Consider the following 24,396-nt stretch of genomic DNA (forward strand, 5'->3'; position numbering starts at 1 on the left):
CTATACTAATTTGTCTCAATTTTACCAATATTCAATGGAAATCTTAGTGGCATTCAGCAGTTGAAACAACAACAAAGTGAACACCCCGCACTGTTTTGGTTAAAAGGTCAGGGATGGGGCTGGAGAATTGTAACCAATCAAATTCATAAACAGAGTTATGGATGCAAGGATTGATCATCCTTGATATCAAAATGATCATTTTAACCATGTTTTGAGAATACATTTACTTTGTTTACAAACATTGGAGTAAACAAGTTGATATTTTGAGTTCTGATGGGGTACGACAGTTGGAATAAGCTCATGAGTCATTTCTAATATTCATCAAGAATCAATGGGTACATATCATTAATTTATAAGTCCAAATATAGCAACTGGCACAAATCCTCTATTCCAGTTGTTTATTTTTTTAATATTGTTTTTGTCTCAATATAATTTTCACCTGGGAGTGTTAGTAGGACTTCCACTAAACTAATTTTGGACAATGACAAACACGCAAATAAATACTTACACTTGACCTATGATTCATTGTGATTACGCATACAACAACACCCACGTTAAGCACTCCTACAGCACTAAGTATGATTAGTTGCGACCAGTGGTGACCCGTCATTCAGGGCAGGTGGGTGTTGTATGCGTAATCACAATGAATCATAGGTCAAGTGTAAGTATTTATTTGCGTGTTTGTCATTGTCCAAAATTAGTTTAGTGGAAGTCCTACTAACACTCCCAGGTGAAAATTATATTGAGGCAAATACAAATACATTTTTTGGGGGGAGGGGGGTGGGGACTTGCCTATTTTGCATGTTATTTTGGTATTCATTCACATATCAGTTTGCAAACAATGTAAAAAATGCAGGTGTTTCTGCCTAGCTCAGTGCTTTCTGTGGTGGTAGGGCAAGCCAGCAGAAAATACCGAGCGTTGCGCCATGATTGGCTCAGTGTTCTGTCACTCATGGGGACACTAAGTCACTACGAAGTCTTAAGGGGAGATCTCAAAAATTCTAGCCCTTTGGCTGCTGCCATAGTGTTACATTAGAAATGCCCATCCAAGAAGGCTCAAGGGCATTAATGTCTGTAAAAAAGTACCCTTTTGTGGGGAAAAACTCATGCTGATTGGCTGGACCTGGCGCCCCTGCTCAGTCATGTGAAATCCATAGATGAATTTATTTCAATGGACTGATTTCCTTATATGAACTCAGTAAAATCCTTGAAATTGTTGCATGTTGTGTATATTTTTTTGTTCAGTATATATTTCATGCAGCTGTCTATTACAGTGCATTCGGAAAAGTATTCAGACCCCATGACTTTTTCCACATTTTGTTACGTCACAGCTTTACTCTAAAATGGCTGAAATCAAAAAATGATTCATCAATCTACACACAATACATCAGAATGACAAAGTGAAATAGTTACATTTGATTTTTTAAATTTAAATAGGCAAGTCAGTTAAGAACAAATTCTTATTTACAATGACGGCCTAGGAACAGTGGGTTAACTGCCTTGTTCAGGGGCAGGACAACAGATTTTTACCTTGTCAGTTCGGGGGTTTCGATCTTGCAACCTTTCGGTTACTAGTCCAATACTCTAACCACTAGGTTACCTGCCACCACTGTATTACAAATATTCTATGAAAAATATTAAATTAATTAAATTAAAAACAGTACAGTACCAGTACATACAGTACCAGTCAAAAGTTTGGACATACCTACTCATTCAAAGGTTTTTCTTTATTTTGACTATTTTCTACATTATAGAATAACAGTGAAGACATCAAAACTAGGAAACGACACATATGGAATCATGTAGTAACCAAAAAAGTGTTTAAACAAATCAAAACATATTTTATATTCTTCAAAGTAGCCACCCGTTGCCATGACAGCTTTGCACACTCCTGGCATTCTCTCAACCAGCTTAACCTGGAATTATTTTCCAACAGTCTTGAGCATTCCCACATATGCAGAGCACTTGTTGGCAGCTTATCCTTCACTCCGCGGTCCAACTCATCCCAAACCATCTCAATTGGGTTTAGGTCGGGTGATTGCGGAGGCCAGGTCATCTGATGCAGCACTTCACCACTCTCCTTCCTGGTCAAATATCCCTTACACAGCCTGGTTGGGTCATTGGTTGGGTCATTGACCTGTTGAATAACAAATGATAGTCCCACTAAGTGCAAACCAGATGGGATGGCATATCGCTGTAGCATGCTGTGGTAGCCATGCTGGTTAAGTGTGCCTTGAATTCAAAATAAATCAGAGAAAAGCACCCCTAAACCATAACACCTCCTCCATGCTTCACGGTGGGAACCACACATGCGGAGATCATCTGTTCACCTACTCTGTGTCTCACAAAGACACATTGTCCAAAAATGTCAAATTTGGAGTCATCAGACCAAAGGCCAGATTTCCACGGGTCTATTGTCCATTGCTCGTTTCTTGGCCCAAGCAAGTTTCTTCTTCTTATTGGTGTCCTTTAGTAGTGGTATCTTTGCAGCAATTTGACCACGAAGGCCTGATTCACGCAGGGTCCTCTGAACAGTTGATGTTGAGAGGTATCTGTTACTTGAACTCTGAAGCATTTATTTGGGCTGAAATTTCTGAGGCTGGTAACTAATGAACTACAGCAGAAATAATTGGGTCTTCCTTTCATTGGTCCTCATGAGAGCCAGTTTGAGAGCCAGTTTCATCATAGCGCTTGATGGTTTTGCGACTGCACTTAATTTTCCGAATTGACTGACCATCTCTAAAAAATAATGATGGAATGCTGGATTTCTCTTTTCTTATTTGAGCTGTTCTTGTCATAATATGGACTTAGTCTTTTACCAAATAGGGCTATCTTCTGTATACCACCCCTACCTTGTTACAACACAACTGATTGGCTCAAACGCATTAAGAAGGAAAGAAAATCCACAAATTAACTTTTAACAAAGCACACCTGTTAATTGAAACACATTCTAGGTGACTACCTAATGAAGCTGTTTGAGAGAATGCCAAGAGTGTGCAAACCTTTTATCAAGGCAAAGGGTGGCTACTTTGAATAATCTCAAATACAACATTTATTTTAATTTCACACTTTTTTGTTACTACATGATTCCATATGTGTTATTTCATAATGTTGATGTCTTCACTATTATTCTACAATGTAGAAAATAGTAAAACAAAAGAAAAACCCTGGAATGAGTAGGTGTGTCAACTTTTGACCGGCACTGTATGTATTCAGAACTTTTGAGCTCAGGTGCATCCTGTTTCCATTGATCATACTCAAGATGTTTCTACAACTTGATTGGAGTCCACCTGTGGTATATTCAATTGATTGGACATGATTTGGAAAGGTGCACACATCTCTATATAAGGTCCCACAGTTGACAGTGCGTGTCAGAGCAGAAACCAAGCCATGAGGTTGAATTGTCCGTAGACCTCCGAGACAGGATTGTGTCGCGGTACAGAGATCCTCTGTGGAGATGAGAGAACCTTGTAGAAGGCCAACCATCTCTGCAGCACTCCACCTATTCAGGCCTTTATGGTAGAGTTGCCCTACAGTAGCCACTCAGTAAAAGGCACATGACACCCCGCTTGGAGTTTGCCAAAAGGCACCTAACGGACTCTCAGACCATGAGAAACAAGATTATCTGGTCTCATGAAACCATGATTGAACTCTTTGGCCTAAATGCCACACTGAGCGTAAATCTATATTGTTTGCAGTTATGCTGCATCAGATGCCCTGGCCTCCACAATCCACCGACCTCAACCAAATTGAGATGGTTTGGGATGAGTCGAACAGCAGAGTGAAGGAAAGCAGCCAAATATTTGCTCAGAAAAACATTCCAGGTGAATCTGGTTGAGAGAATGCCAAGAGTGTGCAAAGTTGTCATCAAGGCAAAGGGTGGCTATTTGAAGACATTTTAATATCAAATATATTTTTGGTTACTACATTATTCCATGTGTTATTTCAGTTTTGATGTCTTCACTATTATTCTAGGTGTTCTAAAACCTTTGACCAGTAGTGTGTATATAATTTATAAATCAAAAAATGGATGTAGCAACTACAGATTACCCATTTAAGTCTATCAAACGTGTGCAAGTTTGAGCATGTGTCCATTAGGCCAATGGATTTTTTTATTATCATCATGAATTAGATTGAGCAATAAAAGCCTCACTTTTATTCCACAAGCCGGGATCCACACTATGCAGCTGTTGCAAGAGTGCTTTATTCACCTGCTGTCCACTGGTTTAAAAAAAAACGATTTACAGGCAGCTTAAACTTCTTGAATTCAATCATTATTATCATCAAACAACCACAATTCGTAAGGCGTAAATAGATAAATGAGACCGCAGCAGTGTAGATATTTTTATTTGATCTTTATGTAACTAGGCTAGTCTGGCCAAACCCTCCCCTAACCCGGACAACGCTGGGCCAATTGTGCACCACCCTATGGGGCTCCCGATCACGGGCGGTTGTGATACAGCCCTGGATCGAACCAGGGTTTGTAGTGACGCCTCTAGCAGCGAGACTCAGTGCCTTAGACTGCTGCACCACTCGGGAGGCAACAATGATAAGTGTCATCCTTACCTCCAAGAGTTTATTCAAGTTGGATAATCTTTGGATGCCGACAGCAGTCGCACCATTGGAAGACATAGCTTGGACTACAAAAGCCGATTCCTGCTCTTTTCCCGCGATCCATCAAACACATTTGCTCTGTCATTATAGAGGTCTCTGATTTATGGTCAGACTTACTCACGTTGAGCAAATTTAAACTTGCGCCTTTTTTCAATGCTGATTTGAATGTCATTGAGAACCGAGAAGTGTCAAAGATTTAATCATCTAGTTTTTCAAACGTATCTGTAATCTGATTACAATATCTTTTCTGGTAGCGAAATGGATTACAGTTAAATTTTTTGTAATCCCTTACATGTAACGGATTACATGTAATCCATTTCTCCCCAACCCTGAATACATGTTACAATCATCTTTGGCATCGATTACAGCTGTGAGTCTTTCTGGGTAAATCTCTACGAGCTTTGCACACCTGGATTGTACAATATTTGCACAATATTTTTTTATTTATTCTTCAAGCTCTGTCAAATTGATCATTGCTAGACAGCTATTTTCAAGTCTATTTAAGTCAATCTTAACTAGGTCACTCAGGAACATTCAAAGTTGTCTTGGTAAGCAACTCCAGTGTATATTTGGCCTTGTGTTTTAGGTTATTGTCCTGCTGAATGGTGAATTTGTCTCCCAGTGTCTGTTCTAAAGCAGACTGGACCAGGTTTTCCTCTGGGTTTTTGCCTGTGCTTAGCTCTATAAAAAATCCCTTAGTCCTAGCCGATGACAATCATACACATAACATGATGCAGCCACCACCATGCTTGAAAATATGAACGCTGTACTCAGTGATGTGTTGTGTTGGATTTGCCCCAAACATAACGCTTTTTATTCAGGACATAAAGTACATTTCTTTGGCACTTTTTTTTTTAGACTAAAGTCTCAATACTGTATTTCAACCAGCACATACTGCACAACAGGCCAGTATAGATCAACATAAATCTAGACGAAGTACACATTAAGATACAAAATAGAGTCAATTAAAACAAAATGACGTTTGTATATTTGTAGTGACTGGGTGTATTGATACACCATCCAAAGTGTAATTAATAACTTCACCATGCTCAAAGGGACTACTAAGCTATATGGAATTGTTTTTAAAAGGATAATTTTGTTATTTGATTTCGTATTTTAAGACCCCTTGAAGTACCCCCAAAATATATAAACCAATTATTTGATGGAACGATTTTATTTGTCCTTACAGCTATTAGGCTGTATCACATCCGGCCGTGATTTTGGGAGTCCCATAGGGCGACGCACAATTTGTCCGGGGTTGGCCGGGGTAGGCCGTCATTGTAAATAAGAATTTGTTCTTAATTAACTTGCAGAGTTAGATGAAAAATAAAATAATAATTGGCCATACAAACGCATTGAATAACAGATTCACTACATGGAACAACAGATCCCCCCCCCCCCCCCCAAAAAAAATGAAAGGAAATTTGTTATAGAGCAAAACAACCGACATGTACGTGTTAGTGAGAGTCTCACCTTTACACAGAGGGGTCATATTAGCGTGTAGCCCAAACCATTCGGACGCTACAGACAGAAGTTGGCAGATCGGCTGTACTGACTTCAGACGAGTCCCAAGACGCTTGTGGGGGTCGCAGAGCAGAACGTTGTGTTTGTGAGAGCCTCATCTTTCCATAGAGGGGTCATAATAGTTTGTAGACCGGAAGCCACAGACGACATTGTGAGAAGACCAATTTTCAGGATGTCTCATGGTCTGACAAACACCGCTCTGTCACCTTTCACAGCAGATGCAAAAGTGTTACATAGGCAGATGCGGTGGATTGAGATGCAGCCAATGTAAAAAAAACATATCTCTAGCTTAAATTCACCGATTTTATTTTTATGGGGATGTTTTTATTATGCTAATTCTCAGTAGCATCTGAGAACAGAGACTATAAGTTTGTGATGACCTTGTAAGTGAGGAGCACAGATACTTTTGGTCATGAAGTGTATTTGGTCACCTGCTCGTCAAACATCTCACTCCAAAATCATGGGCATTAATATGGAATTGGTCCCCCCCCTTTACTGCTATACTAGTCTCCACTCTTCTGGGAAGGCTTTCCACTAGATGTTGGAACATTGCTTCCATTTAGCCACAAGAGCATTAGTGAGATCGGGCACTGATGTCGGGCGATTAGGCCTGACTTGCAGTCTGCGTTCCAATTAATCTCAAAGGTGTTCGGGAGGGTTGAGGTCAGGGGGTTGAGGTCAGGGCTCTGTGCAGGCCAGTCAAGTTCTTCCCCACCGATCTCAACAAACCATTTCTGTATGGACCTCGCTTTGTGCACGTGGGCATTGTCATGCTGAAACAGGAAAGGGCCTTCCCCAAACTTTTGCCACAAAATTGGAGCACAGAATCGTCTAGAATGTAATTGTATGCTGTAGTGTTAAGATTTCCCTTCACTGGAACTAAGGGGCCCAAACCATTATTCCTCCTCCACCAAACTTTAGAGTTGGCTCTATGCATTCGGGCAGGTAGCATTCTCCTGGCATCTGCCAAACCTAGATTTGCCCGTTGGATGGCGCCAGATGGTGAAGAGTGATTCATCACTCCAGAGAACGTGTTTCCACTGCTGCCAATGGCGGCGAGCTTTACACCACTCCAGCCGACACTTGGCATTGCGCATAGTGATCTTAAGCTTGTGTGGGGCTGCTCGGCCATGGAAACCAATTTTATTAATCTCCAGATGAACAGTTCTTGTGCTGACGTTGCTTCCAGAGGCAGTTTGGAACTCAGTAGTGAGTGTTGCAACCGAGGACAGATGATTTTTACCTGCTACACGCTTCAGCACTCAGCAGTCCCGTTCTGTGAGCTTGTGTGGCCTACCACTTTGCGGTTGAGCCGTTGTTGCTCCTAGATGTTTCCACTTCACAATAACAGCACTTACATTTGAACGGAGCAGTTCTAGCAGGGCAGAAATTTGACTAAATGACTTGTTGGAAAGGTGGCATCCTATGACGGTGCCACGTTGAAAGTCTCTGAGCTCTTCAGTAAGGCCATTCTACTGTCAATGTTTGTCTATGGAGATTGCATGGCGGTGTGCTCGATTTTATACACCTGTCAGCAACAGGTGTGGCTGAAATAGCCAAATCCACTAATTTGAAGGGATGTCCACATACTTTTGAATATATATTGTAAATAGGCAATATTCCATGCACTGCTTTGTACACAAAGATGAACCAGTGCTTCAGCCGTCTCGTAGAAAGGGAGGGCCATTTCACCATGTCTTATAGAGCACAGTGATGGGTGAGTGATCAGTGTACAGTATCTTAGGATGCTGGCTGCGGCATGCATATAAACAATATCACCATAATCTAGCACAGTTTTTTTATTTTTTTATCCTGACTGACAAAAAACATGATTTATTCCTGAAATAGTAACCCAATTTCAGCTGTTTTGATGAAATGTCAACGTGCTGTTTAGAACTCAGCTTTTCATCTATCCAGATACCAAGATACTTATACAATCTGAAAGTGGCTCAATTTGTCTGCTTTGAGACTGGAACAAAACATGAACTGTTATTTTCTGGCATTCAGCACAAGTTTCAGTTGGTGAAGTTGTTTCTAAATGTCCTCAAATGCTTGTTGTAAGTTCTGAAAAGTTTCCTCAATTATTGATGCTCTTGATAAATATGAGTAAAAATGATTGTATGATTGTACCCTGAACAAGGCACAGTGAGGCCGAAACTTTGTTGATTTATACATGAAGTATGCGACTCTTTTTATTATTTATATAGCTTATAGTTTATTTGCCGTTAGTCAGCACCTCTACATCAAATTATTTTCTCTGTGTGTGAGCCAGCTCATGTTTTTAATAAAAAAATTATTGTATAAAATAAATAATTAAAATACTGAGCTATATTGTATGCTAAAAATAACTGGGTTGGAAAACATACAGAATCCTTCCCGTTCCTTGATATCCTTCATCTGCGCTCAATTCAATCCACAGGTCCAGAGACTGAGATGGCCATTGCAAAATGTTGATTTTGTGGACAATTAACCATTTCTTTGTGGATTTTGTTGTGCCTGGGGTTATTGTCTTTTTGGAATATCCACTTGTGACCACATTTCAGCCTCCTGGCAGAGGCAACAAGATTTTGGGCTAAAATATCCTGGTACTGGGTAAAGTTCATGATGCCGTTGACCTTAACAAGGGCCCCAGGACCAGTGGAAACAAAATAGCCCCATAACACCAGAGATCCACCACCATATTTTACAATCGGTATGAGGTTATTTTCTGCTTATGCATTCTCATTCCGACAACAAACCCACCGCTGATGTGTATCGCTAAAGAGCTCTATTTTCACAAATAAGTTGAGTATTTCAGAGCTTGCCCCGAAAGACCTCAGCCTGCCGAGAAAGTACATGCAGCTTTTCACACATATAGTCCACATGGACAGTCAATCTCAAGGCATGGTCAACATGTACTCCCTGTTCACTGTGAATGACGACCGGACTACGGTCTACCACTAACCTGGGTTCTGTCACGGATCCCTTCGGAACGGTGTCATTACGCACACCTGGTCCCCATTTCCACTGATTGTAATTGTATAAATGTGGTTCACTAAGGTTCACCATTGGGCTGTTGCGTATTGTTCCATTGTCCGTTGGTCGCGTGAGGACCTGTGCTGTGTTTGATTTGGCTATCGTGCTGCGTGTTGTGCGCTTGTGTTTTCGGGTCTCGTCCCGTGTATGTATTCCAGGTACACCTCGCTCTTTTGTTTGGGTTCAACCCTGTGTTTTATATCCGTGTTTGTTTGGGCTTCGTCCCCATATGCCTTTACAAGGCACGCTGTAAAAAAAACTATTACACATTCCTACGCCTGTCTCCCGACCCTTTATACCAACGTAGGACAGCTTCAAAGATAACTTCTTGTATTTTTGTGACATTCAGGACCAGAGAGTTCACGTTACATCCTATACCCATTGATCCTTGATGAATATAACTCTTGAGCTTAGTATAACTGTCTGTCCCCATCATAACCCAAAATATATATGGTTGGTTTACTCAATTGATTGTTTTGTAGGATCATGTTGGTCCCACTTTAAACAAACTACAAATTATAAAGACTTTTTATAGAGCATTCATAAAGTCTTCATAAACACATCAGAGATGCTTAAAAAATCCTTCAAAGAAAACAATTGGATGACGTTTGTTTCTGACTGGTCAGTAGCATCTATATGCTTTGTAAAGTGTTTATGAAGGATTCATTAAGTAGTTTGTTTGACAGATAGCTTGCAAGAAAGTTTAATAGTCATGTACAGGGTTACAAATATAATTTACAGGGTACAAGGCCTCCCAAGTGACGCAGTGGTCTAAGGCACTACAGCCTGGGGTTCGATCACAACCGGCCGTGACCGGGACTCCCATAGGACGGCACACAATTGGCCCAGCGTTGTCAGAGTTAGGGGAGGGTTTGGCATGGGGGGGGCTACTTGGCTCACCTCGCTCTAGCGACTCCTTGTGGCGGGCTGGGCGCCTGGAGGCACACACACACACACAACCCCCAAAATGTCTGTTAATGAAGGCATCATTAAGTAGTTTGTTTTTTGTAAACAAACAATGGAATAAAGATAGAAATAAAACAACATTTTATGTCATGAATTCTTTAGTGGCTACATTTCTCCAGCACCATTCCTCACAACGTGAAGGTGAACTATGTGGCAGGTCTGCCATTTGGCTGAAAAGTTCATTAAGGATTGTGTCTACCTGTGTGTTTGTGTGTGTGTGTGTGTGTGTGCAAGTAGGTGTAGGTGCCTGTTTGTGTGCATGAGCGAGTTTGTATGTGTGTGTGTGTGTGTGTGGGCAGAGAGGTCTTGCAGGTCAATATTTGTGATGAAAGCCCTGCTACTATGAGTCTCTTCAGCTGTCCATAATACAGTCCAGGGCCCGGTTTCCCAAAAGTATCTTAAGGCTAAGTTCATTGTTAGTGCCTTCGTAGGAGCATCGTTAAGTTTCCAAGTTGTTTCCCAAAAACATCGTTATAAAGTTGAGCTTAATAACGCTCATAGTCTAACACTTGCCTCAGACCGTATGCTATAGGCCTATTTTGTTCAATCAAGTTATATTTTGATACTTGTAGACTACTGTCTCAATATATCAATATTTCATGATGTGTAGTGTAACATGTGCGCAATGATATGCCAAATTGGTGATTTTGTGCATTTTTATTTTGTAGGCATTAGCATGGGGCGGCAGGGTAGCCGAGTGGTTAGAGCGTTGGACTAGTAACCGCAAGGTTGCAAGTTCAAACCCCCTGAGCTGACAAGGTACAAATCTGTCGTTCTGCCCCTGAACAGGCAGTTAACCCACTGTTCCTAGGCTGTCATTGAAAATAAGAATTTGTTCTTAACTGACTTGCCTGGTTAAATAAAGGTACAAATAAATAAATAAATAAGCCACGTCAATATTTGCAGCCATAGATAGATATTACCATCTAGTAGCTGATCCATTGTCAGTATTGTGCAATAATTCTAAAGGTAAGATTTGAATTGAGAAAGCTGACCTGAGAGCAGCACTGCCTTTCATTCGATCAGTATCGACACATGCGCTTTGCGACCGTTCTTTTTGCGTGGTGTTTGGGACACACATGTAGGAAAGATGCATGTTAAAACCTGGTTTTAATGTCTATGGTTAAAACACTCATAAGTTGCATCGCTATCGGAAAACCAGGCCCTGACCTGAATTGGAAGGAGACTGGAGTTATTTGCCACCATCATAACCAGTGTTGCTTGTGTCATCCGTTGCTATATAGGGCCCTCTGCTGGCCAATAGAAGACTTGCATCGCAGTCTGCAGGCTGTATTTTTAAAAATGTTTATTTAACCAGACTGAGTTGTATCCAATCACAGGTGAGCTTACATATTAATTCACAAGGAGACCATCTAATAAAATACCAAAGTATAACTAATCATTCCAAATAATGGGAACAGAAACAAAATTACGTTCTGGTCAGTTTGTCTACAAACATGTCTACACACAAGTGCATCTGCATTCATTCACACAAACTATTCAGACAAACAGTCACAATAACTGTAGCAATTTACAACCCTCATGCAACCTTTACTGAAACTCTTATTCATAAATTGGCAATCATGCACATGGATGCACATACACACACACACATTTTTAAACATTGCTCTTGTAATGAAAAGGCCTGAGTTAAACATATCACTGAATAAAAAAACGTCATTATGAAAATCTATTTTGTAATTGAGTCATTACCGTAACACAACCTATTTGAATTGTTTTGCTGTTATAACCCCTTTTGTATACATGTTATAATTTGTATTTTTTATGAACACATATTTAGATAAAGAGCAAAAGATAACGATAACGTACATTATTACGCTGATGTCCGGGAGGGCACTCGCCTGGGCCACAGCGGTGTGGGAGCAACAATCTGCCGTCTGCCTCATCCTGGAGGTATTCGTGGCGGAGGTGAGAAAAGTTTGAGGCTCCGGTGTCCGGGAGAGAGGCTGCCCGGAAGTTACTCCATCTTCGGCAGGACTCCCTCAGTGTGGCAGACTATGCGGTGGAGTTCTGCACGCTAGCAGCGGAGGGTACCTGGAATCCGGAAGCGCTGTTCGACACGTTCCTGCATGGATTATCGGAGGAGGTAAAGGATGAGCTGGCAGCCCAAGAAGTAACGACGGATCTCGACTCACTCATCACTTTAACCATCCGGATTGATGGTCGGCTATGGGAACGTAGGATGGAGCAGAGGTCCGATTGCATTCCCAATCGCTCACTAAGGGATCCCACCTTGAATCTGATGAACTCCGGAAATTCCCGTGTCTATGTCCCCGAGGGGATCCGTGCTTACCCGAGTCCCTCCAAGATCCACCAGAGACTGCCGATTCATCTCTTCCCGAGCCTATGCAGCTCGGCAGGGCAAGGCTGTCTCCAGCCGAACGCGTACGCAGACTTGAGACCCAGAGTTGTCTGTATTCCGGTGCTGCTGTTCATTGTGTCTACCTGTCCCTTCAAGGTACCTACTGTAGCTCATTCGTTTGAGTGAGTACTATGGTGGGCCTTAAAGATAATTTTTTGTCTCCCCTGGCTCGCCCCCCTCTCAGTGCCATCCTGAGGTGGGGCGACCAGTCCAAGTCTCTCCAGGTACTCATCGACTCGGGGGGCGATGTGAGTCTCATGGACGTTACCCTGGCATCCGAGCTGGGCATGCCCACTCAACCCCTCTTCATTCCCATGGGTGTTAGAGTGCTGGACGGGCGCTCTATAGGCCGGATCACCCACCAGATCACCCCGGTCAACCTACGAGTGTCGGGGAACCACAGTAAGACGATCCAGTTCCTGCTGGTTGAGTCTCTGCGGGTTCCCGTGTTATTGGGATTCTCTTGGCTCCAGCGACACAATCCCTCCATTGACTGGGCTACTGGTGCCATCTTGGGCTGGAGCCCATCCTGCCACACTCATTGCCTGAAGTCACCTCTGCCTGCCCCAGGACATCTTCCGGGGGGCTTGGAAATTTCCCTGGACCTCTCCACCAGCTCCACAGAGTACCAGGACCTCCGGGAGGGGTTCAGTAAGGCCTGGGCCACTTCGCTTCCGCAGCACCACCCGGTATCCAAGAAGGTCAAGCCTGGGGCGAGGCGCTGGCATGCAGCTGTAGTGCCGCGGTGCCGTTACATTACAGCCTTATAAATAAAATACCACTTAATGACAAAAGCAAAAACAGTTTTTTTTAGAAATGTTTGAAAATGTATTACAAACAAAACCCAGAAATACCTGATTTACATAAGTTTGGAAAGGCACACACTCTTTTTAAGGTCCCACAGTTGACAGTACATGTCAGAGCAAAAACCAAGCCATGAGGTCGAAGGAATTGTCCATAGAGCTCTGAGACAGCATTGTGTCGAGGCACAGATCTGGGGAAGGGTACCAAAAAATGTCTGCAGCATTGAAGGTCCCCAAGAACACAGTGGCCTCCATCATTCTTAAATAGAAGAAGTTTGGAACCGCCAAGACTCTTTCTAGAGCTAGCCTCCCGGCCAAACTGAACAATCGGGGGAGAAAGGCCTTGGTCAGGGAGGTGACCAAGAACCCGATGGTCTATCTGACAGAGTTCTAGAGTTCCTCTGTGGAGACGGGAGAACCTTCCAGAAGGGCAACCATCTCTGCAGCACTCCACCAATCAGGCCTTTATGGTAGAGCGACCAGACAGAAGCCACTCCTCAGTAAAAGACACTTGACATCCCACTTGGAGTTTGCCAAAAGGCACCTAAAGACTCTCAGACCATGAGAATGATTTTCTGGTCTGATGAAACAAAAATGTAAACCTTTGGCCTGAGTGCCAAGCGTCACATCTGGAGGAAACCTGGCACCATCCCTTCCGGCGCCGACAGAGATGGCTGCCTCGCTTTGCATTCCTAGGAAACTATGCAGTATTTTGTTTTTCTACATGTTATTTCTTACATTGGTACCCCAGGTAATCTTAGGTTTTATTACATACAGTCGGGAGGAACTTCTGGATATAAGAGCAACGTCAACTCACCATCATTACCAGAAACTCCCTAAATAATGGTATGCCAAGCTTGTAGCGTCATACCCAAGAAGACTCAAGGCTGTAATCGCTGCCAAAGGTCCTTCAACAAAGTACTGAGGAAAAGGTCTGAATACCTAAAGTTGAAGTCGGAAGTTTACATACACTTTGGTTGGAGTCATTAAACCCGTTTTTCAACCACTCCACAGATTTCTTGTTAACAAACCTATAGTTTTGACAAGTGGGTTAGGACATCTACTTTGTGCATGACACAAGTAATTTTCCCAACAATTGTCTACAGACAGATTATTTCACGTATAATCCACTGTATCACAATTCCAGTGGGTCAGAAGTTTACATACACTAAGTTGACTGTGCCTTTAAACAGCTTTCGAAAATTCCAGAAAATTATGTCATGACTTTAGAAGCTTCTGATAGGCTAATTGACATAATTGGCCTTCAAACTCAGTGCCTCTTTGTTTGATGTCATGGGTAAATCAAAAGAAATAAGCGCTGCTCAGCAAGGAAGGAGCCACTGCTCCATAACCTCCATAAAAAAGCCAGACTGCGGTTTGCAACTGCACATGGGGACAAAGATCGTACTTTTTGGAGAAATGTCCTCTTGTCTGATGAAACAAAAATAGAACTGTTTGGCCATAATGACCATCGTTATTTTTGGAGGAGAAAGGGGAATGCTTGCAAGCCGAAGAACACCATCCCAACCGTGAAGCATGGGGGTGGCAGCATCATGTTGTGGGGGTGCTTTGCTGCAGGAGGGCCGGGTGCTCAGCCCGGCGGAGATACAATCTTCGGCAAAATCCTTCGCAAGGAGATTCCTGCAAAAATATTATTTGAAGATAGATGGCATCACGAGGATGGAATATTATGTGGACTTATTGAAGCAACATGTCAATACATCAGTCAGGAAGTTAAAACTTAGACTCAAATGGGTCTTCCAAATGGACAATGACCCCAAGCATACTTCCAAATTTGTGGCAAAATGGCCTAAGGGCAACAAAGTGGCTATCACAAAGCCCTGATTTTATTTGACCTTTATTTAACTTGGCAAGTCAGTTAAGAACAAATTCTTATTTTCGATGACGGCCTAGGAACAGTGGGTTAACTGCCTGTTCAGGGGCAGAACGACAGTTTTGTACTTTGTCAGTTCGGGGGTTTGAACTTGCAACCTTCCGGTTGTTAGTCCACTCTTTTCTATTATTCTGACATTTCACATTGTCTTTGGGCTTTAAAAAAGCATTAAACATTTTCCAAACAAGCAGAGGCGTCAGAAAGTCAGAAATAGCGATAAAATAAATCACTTACCTTTGAAGATCTTCCTCTGTTTGCAATCTCAAGGGTCCCAGCTACAGAACAAATGGTTGTTTTGTTCGATAAAGTCCTTCGTTATATCCCAAAAAAGTCTGTTTATTTGGTGTTCTTGATTCAGTAATCCAGTGGTTTCCCTCGTTCAAAAATGCATACAAAGGAATCCCAAAAGTTACCAATAAACTTCGTCCAAACAAGTCAAACAATGTTTCTAATCAATCCTCAGGTACCCTAATATGTATATTAACGATCAAATTTAAGACTGAGAATAGTATGTTCATTACCGGAGATCAATAATGAAGTGTGCGCCCTCAGCCACGCGCGCCACAATACTACAGCCAAAATGGGAGTCACCTGAAAAAACGACAAATTCTCGCTAATTTTTCAAAAAACAAGCCTGAAACTCTTTCGAAAAACTTTTGACATCTAGTGGAAGCCCGAGTAACTGCATTCTGAGAGGTATTCCTTTGATTTTCCCATAGACAGCCATTTCAATGAGTCGTGACTTCAGAATAAAACAATTCCGGATTGATTCTCCTCAGGTATTTGCCTGCCATATCAGTTCTGTTATACTCACAGACATTATTTTAACAGTTTTAGAAACGTGATAGTGTTTTCTATCCAATACTACCAATTATATGCATATCCTAGCTTCTGGGCCTGAGTAACAGACAGTTTACTTTGGGCACCTCAGCCATCCAAACTTCTGAATACTGCCTCCTATCCCTAAGTGGTGATTCTAACTGACCTAAGACAGGGAATGTTTACTCGGATTAAATGTTAGGAATTGTGAAAAACTGAGTTTAAATGTATTTGGCTAAGTTCTATGTAAACTTCCGACATCAACTGTATGCAAATGTGATAATTCAGTTTTTATGTGTAAACATCAACTAATATACAATTTTCATGATTTATGGACAAACTACAGACAAACTACAGCAACATCTTTTGGGTTGTATTCAAATAAGTTTTTCTAAAGTAAGATTTTATAAAATGCCCTGAGAATTTAATCCGGACGCATTTCTGTAATGAGAATATTCAGGCGAAAATGTAAAATGTATTTAAATTAAGACACTTTACCAAAAACAAAACATCTTAGTCTTCAGAATCTGCTCATTTTGAAATAGTTAAATACATAGTTTTGCTACTGAACTTGCCCCCCCCCCACCCCACACACACACACACAAACATACTCGAAGACAAATCATAGAAAAAAAGTTTAAAAAATACACTGACTACTTAAATACACTGACTATACACTGCATACTTACCCATCCACACCCTGATTACCTAATGAAGACATACTTTAATGTCCCCAGTGTCTCCGATGTCTTGCCTCTGTCATTGCTCACCGGGAATTTCCTCTCCCAGCACTTTCACCACGTAAACACAGATATAAATAGTTCCCACCATGCAGTGACCCCAATTTACACTCTCAGAATAGACTTTCCATTTCTATTGCATGGCTTGCCGGGGCCAAGGGATCACATATCCACATAGTTAAACCGTTCGAATAACTCCTAATTGTGTTTGACGCATGGCGTCAATCACTGGAGAGAGAGGCGTGCAGCTGTCCCGCTTGACAAAGGTGAAAAGGTTGACTTTGGTGTCTCATTGCAGTGTTAGATAACCTGCTTGCAAAGCCAAGGCGTGTATGGACGCAAGCGTGTGTGTGTGTGCTGCAGGAGCCTGGAGAGAGTGGTGGTGGTGAGTTAGAGTTCATGTCAACAGGAACAGGACCAGGACAGCCAGGGCTAAATACAGTGAGACAGACACACACCGAGTGGACAAGGACTGGTCAGCTTAACTAAATATTTACAAGTGACATGGCAACTGACTTATACAGGGGAAGAGGGGTTGTGTAAACAGTGGCATAGGAGGGGAAAAAGCAGATTAAGGGGTACAGGGGGGCTCTGCATTTTACGGACTGTGTTTTTGGACGTCTCAGAAAGCGTTGGAGAGCCAGACATGACTCGTTCGCTTGGTAGCCTGTTCCGACGACTGCTGTCCAAAGACAGTAAGGGGGAGGAGGAAGATGAGGAGGAAGGAACAGCAAAACCAGACAGCGATGAGCAGGGTGAGTTCTCTTTACTCCAAGCCAGGGGTGAGTGTCGGCGGGTTTTTGTTTTTTCCCTTTCAATTAAGACCTAGACAACTAGGTGAGGGAAGTTCCTTACTAATTAGTGACCTTAATTCATCAATCGAGTACAAGGGTCGAGCGAAAACCCACAGACACTCGGCCCTGGGTGGAATGAGTTTGACACGTGCTCCAAGCCCTTCGCATAGGTTTGGTATTTTTGGGGTATTTTATTAGGATCCTATTAGCTGTTGCAAAAGCAGCAGCTACTCTTCCTGGGGTCCACACAAAAAATGAAACGTGACATAATACAGAACATTAATAGACAAGAGCATCTCAAGGACAGAACTACATAAAAAAAAACATTTTAAAGGCACAAGTAGCCTACATATCAATACATACACAAACTATCTAGGTCAAATAGGGGAGAGACGTTGTGCTGTGAGGTGATGCTTTTCTGTTTAAATGAGGTTTGCTGTTCATTTGAGCAAAATGAGATGGAATGAAGTTCCATGCAATAATGGCTCTATCTAATACTGTACGCTTTCTTGAATTTGTTCTGGATTTGGGTCCTGTGAAAAGACCCCTGGTGGCATGTATGGCGGGGTAAGTGTGTGTGTGTCAGAGCTGTGTGTAAGTTGACTATGCAAACAATTCGGGATTTTCAACACATTCATTTCTCTTATAAAAAGAAGTGATGCAGCCAGTCTCTCAACTCTTAGCCAAAAGAGACTGGCATGCATAGTATTTGTATTTACATCAGCCCTCTGATTACAATGAAGAGCAAGATGTGCCACCCTGTTCTGGGCCAGCTGCAGCTTAACTAAACATGATTTGTTTAAGGCCAGTGACAGGTCATTGGTAAAAATAGAAAAGAGTAGAGGGCATAGGGAGTTGCCCTGCGGTACACCACACTTTACATGCTTGACATTAGAGAAGCTTCCATGAACGAAAACCCTTTAAGGTCTATTAGATACAGTGCCTTCAGAAAGTATTCAGACCCCTTGACTTTTCCCACATTTTGTTACAGCCTTGTTCTAAAATTAAATAAAACATTTTCCTCAGCAATCTACACACAATACCCCATAATGACGAAGCAAAAACATTTTTTTTTTTACTAGTTTATTGAAATTAAAAAACAAAAATACCTTATTTACATAAGTATTCAGACCCTTTGCTATGAGACTTGAAAATTACCTCCGGTGTATCCTGTTTCAATTGATCATCCTTGAGATGTTTCTACAACTTGACTGGAGACCACCTGTGGTAAATTCAATTGATTGGACATGATTTGGAAAGGCACACACCTGTCTATATAAGGTCCCAAAGTTGACATTGCATATCAGTGCCAAAACCAAGCCATGAGGTTGATGGAATTATTCGTAGAGCTCTGAGACAGGATTGTGTCGAGGTACAGATCTGGGGAAAAAGTACCAAAAATGTTCTGCAGTGGCCTCCATTCTGGAACCACCAAAACTCTTCCTAGGCCTGGTCGCCTTGCCAAACTAAGCAATCGGGTGACCATGAACCCGATGGTCACTCTGACAGAGCTCCAGAGATCCTCTGTGGAGATGGAAGAACCTTCCAGAAGGACAACCATCTTTGCAGCACTCCACCAATCAGGCCTTTATGGTAGAGTTGCCAGACGGAAGCCACTCCTTAGTAAAAGGTACATGACACCCCGCTTGGAGTTTGCCAAAAGGCACCTAAAGTACTCTCAGATCATGAGAAACAAGATTCTCTGGTCGGATGAAACCAAGATTGAACTCCAAGTGTCAGGTAAAGCATGATGGTGGCAGCATCATGCGGCAGAGACTGGTGGACTAGTCAGGATCGAGGGAAAGATGAACAGAGCAAAGTATAGAGAGATCCCTGATGAAAACCTGCTCCAGAGCGCTTAGGACTTCAGACTGGGGCGAAGGTTCACCTTCCAACAGGACAAGGACCCTAAGCACAAGACAATGCAGGATTGGCTTCGGGACACGTTTCTGAACGTCCTAGAGTGGCCTAGCCAGAGCCCGGACTTGAACCCGATTGAACATCTCTGGAAAGACCTGAAAATAGCTGTGCAGTGACGCTCCCCATCCAACCTGACAAAGCTTGATAGGATCTGCAGAGAATAATGGGAGAAACTCCCCAAATACAGGTGTGCCAAGCTTGTAGCGTCATACCCAAGAAGACTTGAGGCTGTAATCGCTGCCAAAGGTGCTTCAACAAAGTACTGAGTAAAGGGTCTGAATACTTATGTAAATGTGATATTTCAGTTTTTAATTTTGAATAAGTTTGCAAACATTTCTAAAAACCTGTTTTTTCTTTGTCATTATGGGGTATTGTGTGTGGATTTATGAAGGGAAAAAACTATTTAATACATTTTAGAATAAGACTGTAACATGACAAAATGTGGAAAAAGTCAAGGGGTCTGAATACTTTCCGAATGCACTGTATTATCAAGAGTTTTCGCCTCCGCCCCTCTGGAAACCTCTGTCTCAAAGCTACGGATCACGTTCAGCGTGTGTTATTTTACTCACGTGTTTCTCTCTTTACTCACCTTCTTCTGAAACATGATTATGTAGCCTATGTCTCTGCCTCGTAATTCTGAACAGCTGAAATAAAAACCTTCAGAGATTTGAATGAACAAACATTCAAGGCCATTATGAAGACTACAACCTTCTGTCTGTTGTAACAGATAGTGCAGTTATATATGCAGGACACAGCCCTACATACTGCATTGGATCAAAAACAATCTGCGTTCTGTGTGATGATGTAGGCTAATCTTTGTAGTTGCTGCCATATAGTCACTAGCCAGAGTTTCTGAAAAAGAACACTACCACTCTGACTTCATGTCTGGCTCCTGCTTAGCCAATGTCTGCAATTATTATTTTTTTAAATAACATGAAATCGCTAATTAGACTGTGCATCTGTGTCTTGCTTGTGTTTGATACAGTTGAAGATACAGTTGAAGATGGAAGAATACATACACTTAGGTCATTAAAAGTTTTCCCTAGCCACCGTGCTTCTACACGTGCATTGCTTGCTGTTTGGGGTTTTAGGCTGGGTTTCTGTACAGCACTTTGAGATATCAGCTGATGTACGAAGGGCTATATAAATAAATCTGATTTGAAAATTTGATTAAAACTCGTTTTTCAACCATTCCACAGATTTCTTGTTAACAAACTATAGTTTTGGCAAGTTGGTTAGGACATCTACTTTGTGCACGACACAAGTAATTTTTCCAACAATTGTTTACAGACAGATTATTTAACTTATAATTCACTGTATCACAATTCCAGTGGGTCAAGAAGTTTACATACACTAAGTTGACTGTACCTTTAAACAGCTTTTGAAAATTCCAGAAAATGATGTCATGGCTTTAGAAGCTTCTGATAGGCTAATTGACATCATTTGAGTCAATTGGAGGTGTACCTGTGGATGTATTTCGAGGCCTACCTTCAAACTCAGTGCCTCTTTGCTTGACATCATGGGAAAATCAAAAGAAATCAGACAAGACCTCAGAAAAACAATTGTAGACCTCCACAAGTCTGGTTCATCCTTGGGAGCAATTTCCAAATGCCTGAAGGTACCACGTTCATTTGTACAAACAATAGTACGCAAGTATAAACACCATGGGACCATGCAGCCATCATACCGCCCAGGAAGGAGATGCGTTCTGTCTCCTAGAGATGAACATACTTTTGTGCGAGAAGTGCAAATCAATCCCAGAACAACAGCAAAGGACATTGTGAAGATGCTGGAGGAAACAGGTACAAATGTATCTATATCCACAGTCAAACGAGTCCTATATCGACATAACCTGAAAGGCCGCTCAGCAAGGAAGAAGCCACTGCTCCAAAACCGCCATAATAAACCAGACTACGGTTTGCAACTGCACATGGGGACAAAGATCGTACTTTTTGGAGAAATGTCCTCTGGTCTGATGAAACAAAAATAGAACTGTTTGGCCATAATGACCATTGTTATGTTTGGAGGAAAAAGGGGGATGCTTGCAAGCCGAAGAACACCATCCCAACGGGGAAGAATGGGGGTGGCAGCATCATGTTGTGGGGGTGTTTTGCTGCAGGAGGGACTGGTGCACTTCACAAAATAGATGGCATCATGAGGGAGGAAAATTATATGGATATATTGAAGCAACATCTCAAGACATCAGTCAGGAAGTTAAAGCTTGGTCACAAATGGGTCTTCCAACTGGACAATTACCCTAAGCATACTTCCAAAGTTGTGGCAAAATGGCTTAAAGACAACAAAGTCAAGGTATTGGAGTGGCCATCACAAAGCACCGACCTCAATCCTATAGAAAATTTGTGGGCAGAACTGAAAAAGCATGTGTGAGCAAGGAGGCCTACAAACCTGACTCAGTTACACCAGCTCTGTAAAGAGGAATGGGCCAAAATTCACCCAACTTATTGTGGGAAGCTTGTGGAAGTCTACCCAAAACATTTGACCCAAGTTAAACAATTTAAAGGCAATGCTACCAAATACTAATTGAGTGTATGTAAACTTCTGACTCACTGGGAATGTGATGAAAGAAATAAAAGCTGAAATAAATCATTCTCTCTACTATTATTCTGACATTTGACATTCTTAAAATAAAGTGGTGATCCTAATTGACCAAAGACAGGGCATTTTTACTAGGATTAAATGTCAGGAATTGTGAAAAACTGAGTTTAAATGTATTTGGCTAAGGTGTATGCCAACTGTATGCTGCCTAGATAGCTTCATGCCCCAATGCAAAACTCTCCACTTTTTTTGTATTTGAGTTTTGTATTGGGGCAAAATACTATCCGTGAGTTTGTATGCACATGTTGATCATGTCTCTTGTGAACAACATGTAAATAACTGCATGTTGCCGAACTAACTTACTGAAAAAATAACATGAAATTGAGCTTGTGCTTAATAGCGTACTGAGACATGGAATGCAATAGTTCAAACATATACAACATAAAGTTTGTAGGCTACAACAGACAAAGGCGTTAGTTGGTGAAACGAAAGTGGAGTATTGCGCAGCAGCGAAGAGTGCCGCAACTAAGATAAATAAATACCGCACATGCGCAGAAAACTCCTTATCTTAAACTACGGCAAATCAAAATTTCCAGAAAATCTGGAACCGCAGCCACTCATATAGTCGATAGCTTCTCTTTCTCACTCTGATATGCCCTGGTATCCCTCACGCCCCACTGTAGCCTACCACCAAGGATGAACAAGGCGCATTACCTCATCCACGGCGATGCTGTCACTCTACCCTGCGGTTTAACTTTAGCGAGCGCGCTTGAACCAGGGGACACCTCGTTTTACGTCTGCTAGTAAAACCGAGAAGAGGCATAGACTACGGGACATTATTCTGAAGTCCTTGTGGCATAGTTTGAAATTCATGGAGCCATGGGTGTTTTTGTTGGAATTCTCATCAATGAAAAATATATCAGGATGTGTCGGTGTAATGTATCGCGTCGCTTTGTCGAGGCTTTTCTGTGGTTTTCGATCTGCTGAGGGAAGCCAGGGATCTGGATCGCACGGTGATCGACCTGTACTTAAATAACCTCCACCGTAATAGTGTCAGATTGCGTGAATTGACGAAGAAACACTACAACCCAAATCAATGAAGATTCCGAGGCTTTTCCTGAAGAAAGGTGTGCATATGCTGCAGTGTCTCTGTGGAAAGCGATCGAAGTCGACTACAACCACGAGCGGTGAGACATCTTGCATGCTTCTTTCTTTCAGTGCGAGGTCTGTTCTCTAGTGGCGCGGGGGGATTAGCCTCTGCAGCGGTGTGCTTTCAGCAGTGCCCGTTTCTCAATGGGAGAAACAGTGAGAGCCATACATTTGAAAACAAAACAATTCGGCATGATTGTAGAATCATTAACTTTGAGACAAAATGCCTCCAATATTTTTGATTAAATTACTGCGAACAGTTAGACGTATAAAAGTCCCTATATTCAAACCAGTGGAGTCGCTTAAGTGGGCCACTGAGAGGCAGTCATTTCATACTGAGTGAGCATCTATCTACACTATCCATGACACTTATATGATAATCTTTCATCATCTTCTATTGTGTGTGTAAATCGTGGTGATTTATCAGAAGACGTGTTTGTGTGTTGGAGTATGTATGTCTGTGTGATGCAGTGTGTAGATACACCCATTAATGTATGTTGGCCTAGACTGTCAAGTGCAAAGTTTCAGAAGTAGCAATACGTGTCTTATGTGTAGGATAGATTGCTCATAACAGTGAAAGAAAGTAATTGTATTCTGCAGCGCTGGTATCCCAACCAGCGAATATGTCAAAACAAAATCTAAACTGCTCTGCCGGTGAGTTTTGCGCCCCAAGACTGATTCAGCACAATGGACAGCACAGAACCTTAACCACTGTTTTTTATCCGCAAACCAGCAACATAAAAGTAGACCACTACACTCGATTTACCAAAGTTAACGACAAAGTTAATGGCTACTACTAACTATTCACAATATTTTTCAAAAATGAATCAACCGAATGCCTCCCCAAGACTGTGTTCATAGTGTGGTGGCTATGTATCTTTGTGAAAGTGTTTGGGTTTGCCTCTGAAATTGTATTTGTGGAGTTGCGCTGTGCTTGCAGTTCTCTGGGGCAGGATGCCATGCCTCTCTCAGGAATTGTATGTGGCCCTGGCCTTCACAATGCAGAGGACAGTAGAAGGGCTGCAGAGGCTTCAGCACTGGGGCAGATGCACATGCAGGGTGAAAAAATGAATCTCATTTGACTAATAAAAGCAGGGCATTTTCCACATGTTGATCGACTGAGTTGTCTTTGTCCACAAGAGCTAATGAATCGAACTTCGTTCTGGGTTTGAATAGTATCTTTGAGCATTTGCTTGAGAGTGTCAGAGGGGTGGGGTTT

The 24,396-nt window shown here is 42.0% G+C and overlaps 1 protein-coding gene across 2 annotated transcripts in view; it reads left to right on the top strand.

Moving 5' to 3' along the window:
• LOC115137186 (fibroblast growth factor 12) overlaps positions 1 to 24,396 on the top strand; it is a 115,300-nt gene that overhangs the window by 23,065 nt on the left and 67,839 nt on the right. Inside the window, exon 1 of one of the 2 annotated variants that reach the window (XM_029673327.2) lies at positions 17,319 to 17,513. The exons of the other annotated variant lie outside the window; for it this stretch is intronic. Within the exon in view, the coding sequence (XP_029529187.1) occupies positions 17,405 to 17,513 (109 nt within the window). The 5' untranslated portion in view covers positions 17,319 to 17,404. Of the gene's footprint in view, positions 1 to 17,318; positions 17,514 to 24,396 lie in introns of those variants that run through there. 2 annotated transcript variants of the gene reach the window in all.

This window comes from Oncorhynchus nerka, linkage group LG11 (genome assembly GCF_034236695.1).
Source record: "Oncorhynchus nerka isolate Pitt River linkage group LG11, Oner_Uvic_2.0, whole genome shotgun sequence".
NCBI classification, from domain to species: domain Eukaryota; kingdom Metazoa; phylum Chordata; class Actinopteri; order Salmoniformes; family Salmonidae; genus Oncorhynchus; species Oncorhynchus nerka.